This window comes from Rhinolophus hipposideros (assembly GCF_964194185.1).
Source record: "Rhinolophus hipposideros genome assembly, chromosome: 9".
Classification (NCBI taxonomy): domain Eukaryota; kingdom Metazoa; phylum Chordata; class Mammalia; order Chiroptera; family Rhinolophidae; genus Rhinolophus; species Rhinolophus hipposideros.
Genome location: NC_138055.1, coordinates 91,156,895 through 91,169,488, shown reverse-complemented (window position 1 = coordinate 91,169,488; position 12,594 = coordinate 91,156,895). Strand labels below are relative to the sequence as shown.

The window sequence follows — 12,594 nt, the reverse complement described above, 5'->3', positions numbered from 1 at the left end:
CAGAAAAACCCCACATGCTCCCTTCCCAGCCAGCACACCTCTACTATCCACTGCAACCAGAGGACCAAAATTGGTGGGAAAGGGGTTTTGAGCTAAAATCACAATAAATATTTATCGAGAATAGCAGTCCCCCCTTGTCCGTGGGGGGTACATTCCAAACCCCCAATGGAGGCCTGAAAACTTGGATAGTACCAAACCTTACATACATATATGTATATAAAGTGTTTTTCATATGTATATGTATACATATATGCACCTATGATAAAGTTTAATTGATAAGTTAGGCACAGTAAGATATTGACAACAATAACTAATAAAAAAATAGAACAATTATAACCATATATGTGAATGTGGTCTCTCTCTCTCTGTCTCAAAATAACTTATTGTACTGTACTCACCTTTTCACTTAAAGGAAACACTTTATGACTTCTATCTGGCACATCTGAATTGCCAAATCACTACTCTTGCAATTTGGGCCTATTATTAATAAACTCGGGGTGACTTGAACACAAGCCCTGGGATACTTCCACAACCGATCTGATAACCGAGACAGTTACAAGTGACTAACGGGTGGCGAGCAGACGCAGCATGGAGACGCCGAACACAGGGAGGACTCCCATCCCGACAGGACGGGGCAGGCTGGCCTGAGATTGCACCACACTCCTCAGAATGGCGTGCAATTTTAAAACGTATGAATTGCTTATTTCTGGAATTTTCCATTTAATCTCTTCAGACCACGGTTGACTGCAGGTAACTGAAACCTTGGAAAGTGAAACTGTGAATGGGGGGTCTACTGTACTGACCACGCATCAAACGCTTTGCATGCCTCATTTTCTTTACTCCTCAGAGCAGCTCTGGAATAGGTATTACTGCCATCAGGCCCATTCATCAGAGATAAGAAGCGAAGTCCAGACAGATGAGTAATCTGCCCAAACCATTCAGCCAGTAGGTGAAGACAGGCCGTGCAAGTCTTCCTGCCACACTGGCCACAGTCCCGGGTTCTAGAATGCAGCCCCTGTGCCTGCCTGACTCCCTGGGAGTGGTGTCGAGGCGCTGGCTAGTGAGGTCCTCTCCTAGGGGTGCAGCGAAGGGCATGGGCACTAAGTGCCCATTGGGGACAGCTCCCTGAGCTCAGGCCACCACTGTCCTCTCCCTGCCTTTTTGCTCACCTCCTCCTCACATATTCAGCAAGACCATCTGGACTTACCTCCAGATATACCTGGAGGCAATAAGAAAGCCTGAAGTATTGAAAACCTTGGGAAGCTGGCAGCCAAAGATCTGAGATAGCCAAACAGGCTGCAGCATGTGTCCTTGTCACTTGGACCCAACAGTAACCATTGGGGCAGGCAGATAGTGTGGACCCAGCTGGGAGCCACATCTGTTTATACGTTTTATTGGGGGCTTGAGGGTTGCCAGGCCCGTGCTGTCCCCAGCGTGGCGCCTGCCAAGAACAGTGGCCATTGGCTGCTTTCCCATCCTCCTTCTGCCTGCTGCTGTCCCCTCCCTGGGATTCAGGGCTGAGGTGGCTAGAGTAGCCAGGGGCTGCCTCTCACCTTGGACTTCTGTGAGCCAGTGGGGCTGGTTGTAGTGCTCCGAGGCAATGGTGAGCGTGTTGAGGAACACCAGGAAAATCACCAGCCAGTAGAAGACATTGGACTTGACTGCCGCGCGGCACTTCCTTCTGCAGAACCGATTCCACCGGCGCCAGTAGCGGCTGGAAAGGGGCCAGGGAGAGAAGGATGGGAAGAAGGTGGCTGTGAAAGTCAGATTTCTCGCAATCTGAAAGGCACCACTGTGACTTCCTTTCACTTCTTAACTAACTTGGGTGGCCTCACTAGATCAGCGCAACCTGGTGGCAAGGAGGCAAGATTTCCATCAAGTTAACCAGGTGCTACCACTTAGCTGTGTGGCCCTGGGTATGTCCCCGCTCCTTCCTAAGTTTCGGTTCTCTTACCTGTGAAATGGGAAAAGGGCCACCTCACAGAGTTGCTGCGGGAATTGATGGCATACCATATAATCTGCCTAGCATAAAGCCGAAGGTGCTCAAAAAATGGGGAATATTTTTATTTTATACTACTGGCATTATTGTAAGAGAAATAGCACTGCAAGCATTGAGTATTATTAGCAGTGATGGTAGTATTAGGACTAGTAATGGTTACACTGACGAAACCTCACGTAGGCTTGGTGCCACAGTAAGCACTTCTCATGCCTTCTCCCTAATTCTTTAAATAACTCTGCAACGAGGCACTACCCTGATTTTGAGGAGGAGAAAGCTAAGGGCCATGGTGGCTAAGTCCCTAACGAGTACTGCACAGTGGCAGGGCCAGCCCTGGTTTCTCCCAGCCCGTCTCCCGCCCTTACTGTATGCTGCCTCACCTTTAAAGTGCAGGGCTGAATGTGGCTCAGAGGTTCTTTGCTTTTTTGGAGTTACAGGATCTTTTGAGAATCTGATAAATGTTTAGATCCTTTGTTCCGAAAAAGGGGGTGCCCACACCCCCTTAAACAAGTCCAGGCAGCACATGGCCCCGTGAAGCTCAGTCATAGTCCATATAAGGGTCCCACGGTCCCTTGGTTAGGGAGGGACTCTTCTCTGGGATCTCAATCCTGGCTGCACATAGAATTACCTGGGAAAGCTTAAAAACATAACCAAGAATCCCCACCAATACCCAGGGCCTGAGTCCAAACTAATTAAATCTGATTTTCTAGGGCCTGGGTATTTTTAAAATACAAAACAACAACCAACCAAACAAACATAAAACAACAAACAAACAAACAAAACCCCCCAAAACACAAAAAGCCCAAAACCCATTGGTATTTTTTTAAAAGTTTCCCAGGTGGTTCTAAGGTGTAACCATGGCTGAGAGCCGTTATTAGACAGTCCCAAGGAAAGTTATATTTTATAATTCTATGGTGGAGGGGTTTAAAGCTTATTTCTAATTTCATCCTCATGATACAAGAAAATATATAGCTATATTTGGTAACTCCATTGACCAAACTATAATAAATGCTGACACTGTGCAAAGGAGAGAAGGAAAAGGGTTGCTGGAGGGGTGCTTTGAAAGGAGAAGCAGAGGCCATGCTGAGGGCTTCAAGAGGGAGGATGACACGATGAGATTTGATTTGAGAAAGCCAAACAAACAACAAAAACAACCACTCTGTCAACTTCTACATCAGGAACAGTATAAAGAATACTATTTCAGCCATCCAGGCTGGAGATGATGAAGACAGCAGCTTTATTTGGGAAAAGAGGACACTGAGTTGACACCAATTTTGGAGGCAGAATCACAGGGCCTTTGAGCCTGACTGTGTCCTAGGGCAAGAGAGAGAGGTATGGAGGGGACAGCCCAAATTTCTAGCTGGGGTGATGTGAGAGATGACACCTCCAACCCATACAGGTATAGACAAGGAGAGACAGTGAGGTGGGCAGGGAGGTCCCACTGAGGAAAAAGGTGGGGTGCTCAGCTCAGGAAATGCATTTGAGGTGCTGGCAGTTCATAAAAGAGACCCACCAGATAGGTGAAGACAGGGGAGAAATAAAGAAGGTTTGGATAATAAAGAAGTGTGTGCGTGGGGTAGAAACAAAGCCAAATCTTGGAGCAATTGTCCGAGCAAATGTGTACTCATAGCTGTATTCTAAGTTTCCAGGGAGGTAGATCTCTGCCGTAATGGATCCTTCCACCCACCCCAGACTGCCTTTTGGGATAGTTGACTTCATCTGTGTTTCTACTCTGTCATTTTTTCTATCTACTGTTGGTGGAAATTCCTGTTATCAAATCTTTGCTAATATCTATGCGATTAGAAAAATGAATCTATTTACGAAGGGTATGGTTTCCTCAGAACTGCAGGGAGAACTGAGTTTGTAGCTTGTAGAACAGGGAGGGAAGAAGAGTTTCACTGGGTAGTGTTCATTCCTGACCCCTCCATCACTGTGGTCAGGTAGGTGCTGGAACGCCCTCTCCAGTGAGCACCAAGCCTTTGTGGGAACACTTATCTGCTACTTGGGGGAAATTCACTACATAGACAAGCAATGCCTCAGTGTCATAAAACTATGGTTTCCAAATGCACTTGGGGAGACTTACGTGCTACAGACACTCTGGATAAGAGTAAGGATAGGGAAGAGTGAAGGGAGGGGCAAAGGAAGGGGACAAGGGGTCTTAGTGAGCACGACCCCTGGAGGTGGCCTGACCTCACTGCTGAGGTGTCTTATCTTGCCTGGACAGGACTCAGCTTCTTTCCTGTTATTGTGATTAGTAATATTGTAGAGAAACTTGGTAACACATTTTTTCCCCCCTGAAAAATGAACTTTTAGGACAAACTCATATCTGATCTTAAATAGCTTACATTGTAGTTTCAAAGAATATGTTTTAAATAGATACCATCTTACAGAAATCACTGATACTTGTTATTCAAAGTCCAAAGGAATCAAGTCTGCATTCTTTCACAGTATGTAGGAGTTGACTTGGAGTCAGTTTAACGCGAAGAACTGGACTTAGCTCCTCTTTCCACGTTCAGTGTAGTGGTTCAGTGGGATGCCACGTGGTCAGGTCTGTCCCCTGGGTCTGGAACCCCAGATGGAGTGGCTGTCATAGACGGGCTAGTGTTTGCTGAGTTGTGCTGATCCTGTGCATGGCCATTCAGGAGAGTCACATGGATCTGGGCTGGGCTGGGGGTGGGGCTAATTACTATCCAGAAAAAGTATTTAAAGATAATTATATACCTCCCACTCTTCAAAATATAGCTTTGCTTGACAACTGGTTTCCTGGCAACGCTTCCTACTGTATAATAAATGTAATGGTTTATTAGAATGTGTAAATGTATTTGTGTTTACATATGCATGGAGGATATAGAAATTAAATGATAAAACAGGGAGGAGAAATGTGCCTGCTATTCATGTTCCCCTCACACTAGCTGGAAAAGTCATTTGCTCTAGAAACAGAACTTCTCATATGTAGACACAAGAGAAGGATGGATATGAACGTGTGTAATCTACTTCTTCAAACTTCTGTATCGCTGCATTCCCATGGGAGATTTCTGCTCACTCACCCAGGGTCCCCCTTACCTCTTCCCAATACTGGTCTCTGTTCTTGCCTTTCCATCTATATGGACTGTCCCTCCAACTCTCAGCATCTTTCCCTTCTATGTCTTGTCCATCCTAGCTTCTCCGTGGTGAGCTTTTCTAGTCTTCCCAGACTCGGAACTGCTGTTACACTATGGTCTACATTACTCATTTTAGTTCTACATTCAAGAAATATTTACTAAACACCTATCATGAGCTGGGTGCAAGGTATTCAACATTGACATGAGAGACACAGTGTTGGTCTGCATAAAACTCATGGGGTGACGCAGACCACTAAGCAAGCATGCTCTGTGCCCAGGTGGGCTTAGCAGCGGTGCCAGGGAGCTCATCAAAGGGCACCCTTGCCAGTCAGGGATGACCAGCAGAGGTTCCCAGAGGAAGCAACTTCCATTTTCCTTGGAGTGCCAGTTACCCTTTACTGCATGGTTCCTGCCTCTCCAGTGACACCATAAGGTCCTTGAGGGAAAGGGACTGTGCCTGGCACAGACCCACAGTCCTTAGTGCAGTCCATCTCACATGGTAAGAACATTTGCTGAAAGGTTGGTAGAACAGTGGAGACAAACTCTACGCAGACTTAGTAAGTCCTTGTTGAAGATAAGCCTTGAGAGCCCCGGGCATCTTGTGACCCAGAGATCAGGATGGCTATGAGAGGGCAGTGCTCCTAAAAAAGTGTGCTTGTCACATCATCTTTGACAGGCATCTAGAATAGTAGACAACACCAAATGGTGGACACTTTAAGGTCTTTCTGGTGGCCACGGTAAGATTCTATCCATTCTTTGACAGAATGCACAACAAGCAACACAGAAAATCATTACATTGAATTACATTGTACATAAGTAACTTTAAAACGGACTAGTAGAGATTGGGGCACATTTGTGTATGTGTCTTGTTGCTGAGGGGATGGCAGAAGTAAAGGGAATGCTGGAGACACATTTCACTGACTATGGGGTGATATGGTCCTCCGAAATTCAAGAACCCCGTGGGCTCCACTTCAGATCTCTGTTGAGATCTGGAAACTCCAACAGGTTATCTAATTACTCCCTTCAAGTTGTAAGAGACTTTCTGAATCATTTGTTCCATAATTGTTTAAATCCTATTTTGAACAGTGAGCCCCAAATGTTGCAAAATTCCTTATTGTAAGAAAGTCCTTTTACATTTCTTGAGCTCTCTTTCACGTGCTAAGAGTGAGGCCTGGTAGACTGGGCCCCAGATTTTTATATGAAGGAGGTCTTGGCATGAGAGAAAGAGGAAGGGGAGAAAAACCTGCATTTTCGTTTCCTTGGACTATTGGAGAAAGAAGGTGTCAGAAGTAGAGGAGGAGCCAGACACCAGGGTCCTTGGTGTCCAGCCTCAAGGGCTTAGAAGGTTGCTTTAGAAGCACCCAGATAGTCCTGGGGAGGCTCGGGGAAGTTGGGGCTAGTCAGTAGCCTCTACTGGGTGTAGTATAGGTTCTTCAGGCCCCTGGGAGAATGTCCCCCTTTGGCTTAGAGCTTTGTCCAGGCTGGGGTGGAGACAGTGGGGGAGGCGAGTAGGTGGGTGAGCCTGCTTAGCTCCCTGGGCTCCCCGTGGCTCGTTCATGGGGCGTGAGGGACCTGGAAGTAGCCATGTGTTCACATGAGGTGTGCAGATGCTAATATCAGTGGATAAACAGAGCTCGGGCATCAGAGAACACAGACGGAGATTTCAAGATCAGATGCAGCTGTGGGGGGGCATAGATCCCAGTGGCGGATGCTCAAACCAGTGGACCTGCTGTGCCTCAGCAGGGAACAGCTCAGACTAGGCTCGCACCCAGGGGCCTTCCAGGACCAGTCCTCACAAGCCCTATTTACTTCCTGGGATTCTGAAGTCCCCTGTGCCCTGCATCCAGATTCCAGGCTGGAGAGGAACTGGGAAGAGGAAATATGAGAGAATGAACATTTTACCTTAAGGAACTACTTAAAATACAGCATTGGGCTGCATTTACCCAGCTGGACTGAAATTCAGTGTTATTTATGCTCCTGCTACACAGTAGGTGAGGCTAGGGAAACAAGATTAGATCAATTATGAAACATAAACCACCAATATTTTTGGACATGTACAAGCTTTGTGGGAGTAAATTCACATCCCCACTCCACATATCCATCCATTCATCCATTCAGCACACGTGTACAAAGAGCTTACCACTGGACTGCCACTTAGCTAGACAGAGGCTCTGGAAGTAATACCTGTGAGGCAGGCAGAGCCTATTGAAGGAAACAGGCCCACGAGCCTATAACTGGTGTGCAGTGTGGCAAGTGCTGTGCTAGAAGTATGAGCAAAGCACTGTGGGAATGGAGGGAGGCGAGTTACGTCCCCTGGGGAATTTGCAGAAGATGTCATAGGTGTGGTCATGTTGGAGGTTCTTAACAAAAGTCTGAGTTCTCCAGATGAAGGCACGGGGGCGAGGCGATTCAGGTAGAAGAAAGACTCCATGCAGGCCTCGGTATATGAGAGGACAGGCAACATTCTGGTAAATGCGAGAAGTTCCACGTGGTTGGAACAAAAGTTTTATGCAGGGAAGTATGGGAGGTGAGCCTGGAAAGGCAGAAGGGGCAGAAGTTCCTGAGGAAGGTTCTGGAACAGACAGTATCGCGATACTGTGTGCTTCCTATAATCCTTTAAGTTCACTCCACACTGGGTTTCATGAACAGGAAGTATGGAGAATAGTAGCAAGTGTCATGTTATATTATTTTTAACTGGACTTTATCTTATAAGAGAGGGAGACACCTAGGTCACATACCTCCTGGGGATGGTGCTGCCAAAAACACTGACAAAGCTAATTCAACAAATATCAATCCTAAGATTATTGGCTTGATCTGGTCCCAAAGCCTCTTCCTGACAGCCATGCAAAAGAGAGCAGCTACCTCCTCCGAAGAATAACGCTCACTCTATAGCCCACCTGGAATGTACAGGGATGGGCTCCCCCAAAGGTGGTTGGGATAGAGCTGGAGGTCAGAAGAAAGAATGTATCTCACTCACCTGAATTTTGACTTGGAGATCCGGTGGCTGAAAGAGAAAGAGGAGATGTTGGCAAATGACACACACATTTTCTTCCATTTCAGAGATGCTCAGTGATGCCCGAGAAGTTTGATGTCCCCTGTTGACTACATTTGGGCCCTGGACGGATGTGTCATCGGTGTGACTTAGAACAAGCCCAGAGAGAGAGAAGCCTATCTGTCAGCATCTCCTGGTGCATTGGTATGCTTGCATGCGGAGATGGGGGGCTGGCCCCAGGGACAAACCTAGTATCTCCTAAGTGGAGAGGGAGAGCACTGTGTTCGCAGGTATTCAGTGTCTCCCAGCAGGTTCCATGGGGTCAGCGTGTTAGGAATGCGGCACCTTGGGAAGAGCCATGGAGGCCAGGAAGGCCTCTGGTGCAGATGGAGGATGTCGCCAGTCAGAGCCCCGGGCAGGAATATGTTGGCGTAGACCCCACTGCTCTCTGCACAGGAGCCTGGACAACACTGGGTATTAAGTGAAGATGAGCAGAAGGAGCCAGCTGGAAACCGAGAGGCTACTACAGCCTTGGCCCAAGGGCAGCAAACTGGGCCTACAGAAACAGCCTCCTGAGAGGAAAGCCAGCGTGCTGACAGGCACGGGCAGCCCTGAAGACCTGGGGGCCTTTGGGACAGCAGCACAGGGCAGGTGTGCTGGTGGCTGACTCCCACTGTCACCATGTGGGGGCGGGGTCCACTGAAAGGAGGCCCTGACACTCCCTGGCTCACATAAAAGAGTCCAGGGGAGGCTGGATGGAAGCAGGCTGGGAGAACGGGGAGGGTTGGGGGTGGGGTCAGGATGGCGGAAGGGAGGGGGTAGGTAGGTGGAGAGGGGCAGACAGAGGGGGACAATGCAGGCGCTTGAGACAAAATTGAAGGCGATGTGTCAGAAAGGCCTTGGTATTGGGGGAGCAATCACGGGAGAGATTGTAGGCGGAGTGAGCACACTCAGACGGACGTGCGGAAAGATGCAGAATGCCAGTCAGAGGTGAGAAAGAGACGGAGATGGCAGTAGAGAGACAAAGAGAGATGCGGAGAGAGGCCGGGGCGGGGGTTGGGAGGCAACTGCTGCAAGCCTGCGTTGTCCCAGCTTAGCACGAAGCGAGTTCTGTCATACAGCAAGAACACAACCCCTCTCGTTATTTTGTATGAAAAAACTTAAACCAGAAGATGTGACAGGTGGCAAAGCCATCGAGCATGAGATAATTATATCTCTGGGGCCCTGAGAATCCGAGCCAAGTGCCTTTTCTGCTCTGAACCGTTAGCTAAGAACCTTTTCCCGCCTCCCAAAGCTGCCTGCTAGGGCTGGAGGCTTTAATCATATGTTAACAAAGCGTGGCAGGGGGACCAGGGGCATTTTTATTTAGAACCACGGTTTAAAGGGGGAAACAAATGTCTTCCAGGTGCTAACTGGGAGATAGGGAGTCAGGTGTCTGTTCTCCAGCAGGGCCATGCTGAGCTGGGCACCTTCAGGGTCTTCCTGAGTCTTGCTTTTGGGCAGTTGATTCTCCTCGTTGTAAACACAAGCCCATGTAAGTGACCATGATCTGTAGTGTTGTGACTCTGTCCACAGAGCCTGGCTTGGGCCCAGGACTTGTCTCAGAAATGTCTCAGTGACGTCTTGGAGGTATCTTTCAGTGCCCTCCAAGGCCCTTCCTCGTAAGGTTCTCTCTCAGTCCAAGTGAGTCATAAGCAAAGTAGGTTCTTAAAAACTCCCACATGGGAAAGCAAAATCTGGGTGTTCACATCCCCCCAGGAAATGCCACTGGGGTGCAGGCACTCACAGCTAAGGAGGACTGTTTGAAATGAGGACCACGACTGAGTTTAACTATGGTCACTGCCATGCATCCTTCCCTGGTGTTCTGGCACATTCTGAAGAAGAGGAAATGGAGCAGGACTTTCTTTTCCACTTAGTTACAAGCCCTGATATATAACCCTGGACACCACACTTGAAGACTAATTTTCCTTGTTGTTTTTGCTGTTCTCAGGAGATTGTGAGCCTAATGTTAGGCTTTCTGGGTCTGAAACATTCATCTCTTTTTAAGTAGATTACTTAAGTGCCCCAACTTGAGAAGGGAGAGGGTGTTGCTCACGTGGCTCGGGTCTGGAGACAAAGGAAAACCCCAGACCTTGGGGAGCCATGGTTAGAACTCTTGTACGGCTCAAATGTCTTGTTTCCTCCAGCTTCTCAGTATAGACGTGAGTCAACAGTAGGGTCCCACTCATGAAAAAGGGGGAGGCCATCGCTTAGCAGCCTTTTACATTATTCTATTCTATTTTATTCTATTCTATTCTATTCTATTCTATTCTATTCTATTCTATTCTATTCTATTCTATTCTATTCTATTCTATAAACTGTATCTAGTGCTCTAAGGGATTCTTAAAGAGCAGGGTGGTGGAGAACGTCAGTATCTAACACACAAGACCGTCACAACAGCCCCACTGGGATGTACCTGGAGTTCATCCACTCCAAGATACTTTCTCTGCCCAGGCCTCCAAGACAAAACCAAGAAACCATGATTTTCTTTGTTGATATTGAGGTTCAAAATTAGAGAAAAATCCAAAACTCTTTTTGTTTTGCTTACTCAATTTGCATTTGTCATTATTTGACAGATATTTGAACTTCTTTGGAGCTATTTATATTTTCAGCCTCTCTCCCCTTCCTAATGAGCCCCATGTTGACTACCTGCTATGTGAAACAGTATTTCCTTGAATCTCCCAACTTGCCTTTAACATAAATCAGATAGCGCTGTAGTCACCATCCAGGTCAACACATGTCTGGCTCAACCTTGATTCCACAACTGCAGCACCCCCACAGCTGTCATTACTAGAACAAGCAAACCCTGGACCTTGTCACTGCAGGTGCTGGGCACCGATCTCAGCTGCCCCACCTCTCTGACCAGAGTCTCCTCCGTCACCGTCCTGCCTGCTCTCTCATGAGCCCGTCTTTGCTGGTACTGGGCCTGCCCAATCACTCTCTCTCCCTGGGCTCCCAGGCTAATGTCAGACTTGATGACCAGTTCTCAGCATGGCCCACGGTCACATCAGTGTCACCCTCCACACTATGCAGACTCTCACACTGCCTGGGCCTTCTATTGGGCCTGCCTGGCAAATTCCCACCCTGGTTCACACCACTGCCTGTTTTCAGTGCTTCCAGGTTACAGAGCCTGCCAAAAAAGATGTCGAATTGTTCTGCAGGTTGACTCCACATTTACAATGTCAGTCTCCACTGCATCTTTAGCACAGCTCAGCAATCTGTGACCTCCTGGTGATTCACTCGTCTGATGACCTGTGCTGTCCTTCAGGTTCCTAGGATGTCTAACCTCACTTTCTGTGAGGAGATGATGGGTCACTAGGTATGACTCCGATCATTGACCCTCTTCAGCAGAGCCTGTGTCTAGTTCCATATTCTTTACAGAACTGTGGGCTTTGAGAGCTGGGAGGGACACTTAGGTACCACCTGGATCTGTGGTTTGCAGTTATCAAGTGACAGATGCTTTATTTCTATGAAATCTCACATAGGAGCCAACATGTAAAAGAGGTGGAAGTGGTCTCTTTCTGCAGCAGCCCTGCAGGACTCCCAGGCGTCTGCTAAGGTCACCCTGAAGCCATTGGGCCAGCCCCTTCATTTCCTGGAGGACAAGGCTGAGACTCAGAGCAGAAGTGCTTTGGTTGAGCTCACATGGCTAGTAGGTGGCTGAGTAGTACTAGGCTCAGGACTCCTGATGTCAAGTCTCTTTCCATTTTCCAATTAGTCCCAGAGGTAAAGGAACTCTACTCCTGGTAAAATCCACTATATTTGAAGTGAGCCTTCCCCCTCCTCAAGCTGTTCCTTCCTTCCTGTAAGTACCATTTGCATTCCAGTGCCGTAGCCCCTCCCTTTGCACGGGCTTCTTCTGTGCTTTAGAAATGGCCCCAGCCTTTATTATGACGAGAACAAGCCCTCCTGGGCTGTTGCTGCCTCCTCTTTCTGTGATGTTGTTTTCCTTCCCCTCTGGAGTGAATGTCCTCTGCTGGCTCGGTTCTGCCGTCCTTCACTGGGACTCCAGCTCCCACAGGGGAATCCTTAGAGTACAGCTCCAGAACACACAGAGTCCGCCCATGTTTTTCCATCTCCACACGTGACTATCCTGAGCCACCATCATGTCACACCTCAATAACTGAGATTGAGGCCACTTCACTGTGTCTGCCTGCTTCCCTAGGTTCTTTTCTGATCATCAAAGTGATTCTTCAAGAATGCAAAACTAACCAAATCAAACAGCTCCACATTCTTATGACATCTCACAGTCTTGTGACAAAGACCAAGACCAGTAAGGGGTCTATCAGGTCCTGTCCCATCTCCAGCCTCTTCTCCTCACTCTCCCCTATCTCATTGGCTAAACTGGCCTTCTCTCAGTTCTTCTACCCCAGGGCCTTGAGAGGCACCATTGTCTCTGATTGGACTATTCTGCCTTATTCTTCACCTCAATAAGGTATGTTCACCCTTCAGTTCTCAGCGAAAAT

The 12,594-nt window shown here is 47.9% G+C and overlaps 1 protein-coding gene across 21 annotated transcripts in view; it reads right to left on the bottom strand.

The window, feature by feature from the left end:
- The window catches only part of CACNA1C (calcium voltage-gated channel subunit alpha1 C), a 722,361-nt gene that overhangs the window by 117,746 nt on the left and 592,021 nt on the right, over positions 1 to 12,594 (bottom strand). For all 21 annotated transcript variants that reach the window (XM_081059047.1, XM_081059052.1, XM_081059050.1 and 18 more), the window contains 2 exons: positions 8,075 to 8,101; positions 1,554 to 1,714 (listed from right to left, as the gene is read on the bottom strand). In XM_081059047.1, coding sequence (XP_080915173.1) covers positions 1,554 to 1,714; positions 8,075 to 8,101 — 188 coding nt within the window. The remainder of the gene's footprint in view (positions 1 to 1,553; positions 1,715 to 8,074; positions 8,102 to 12,594) is intronic.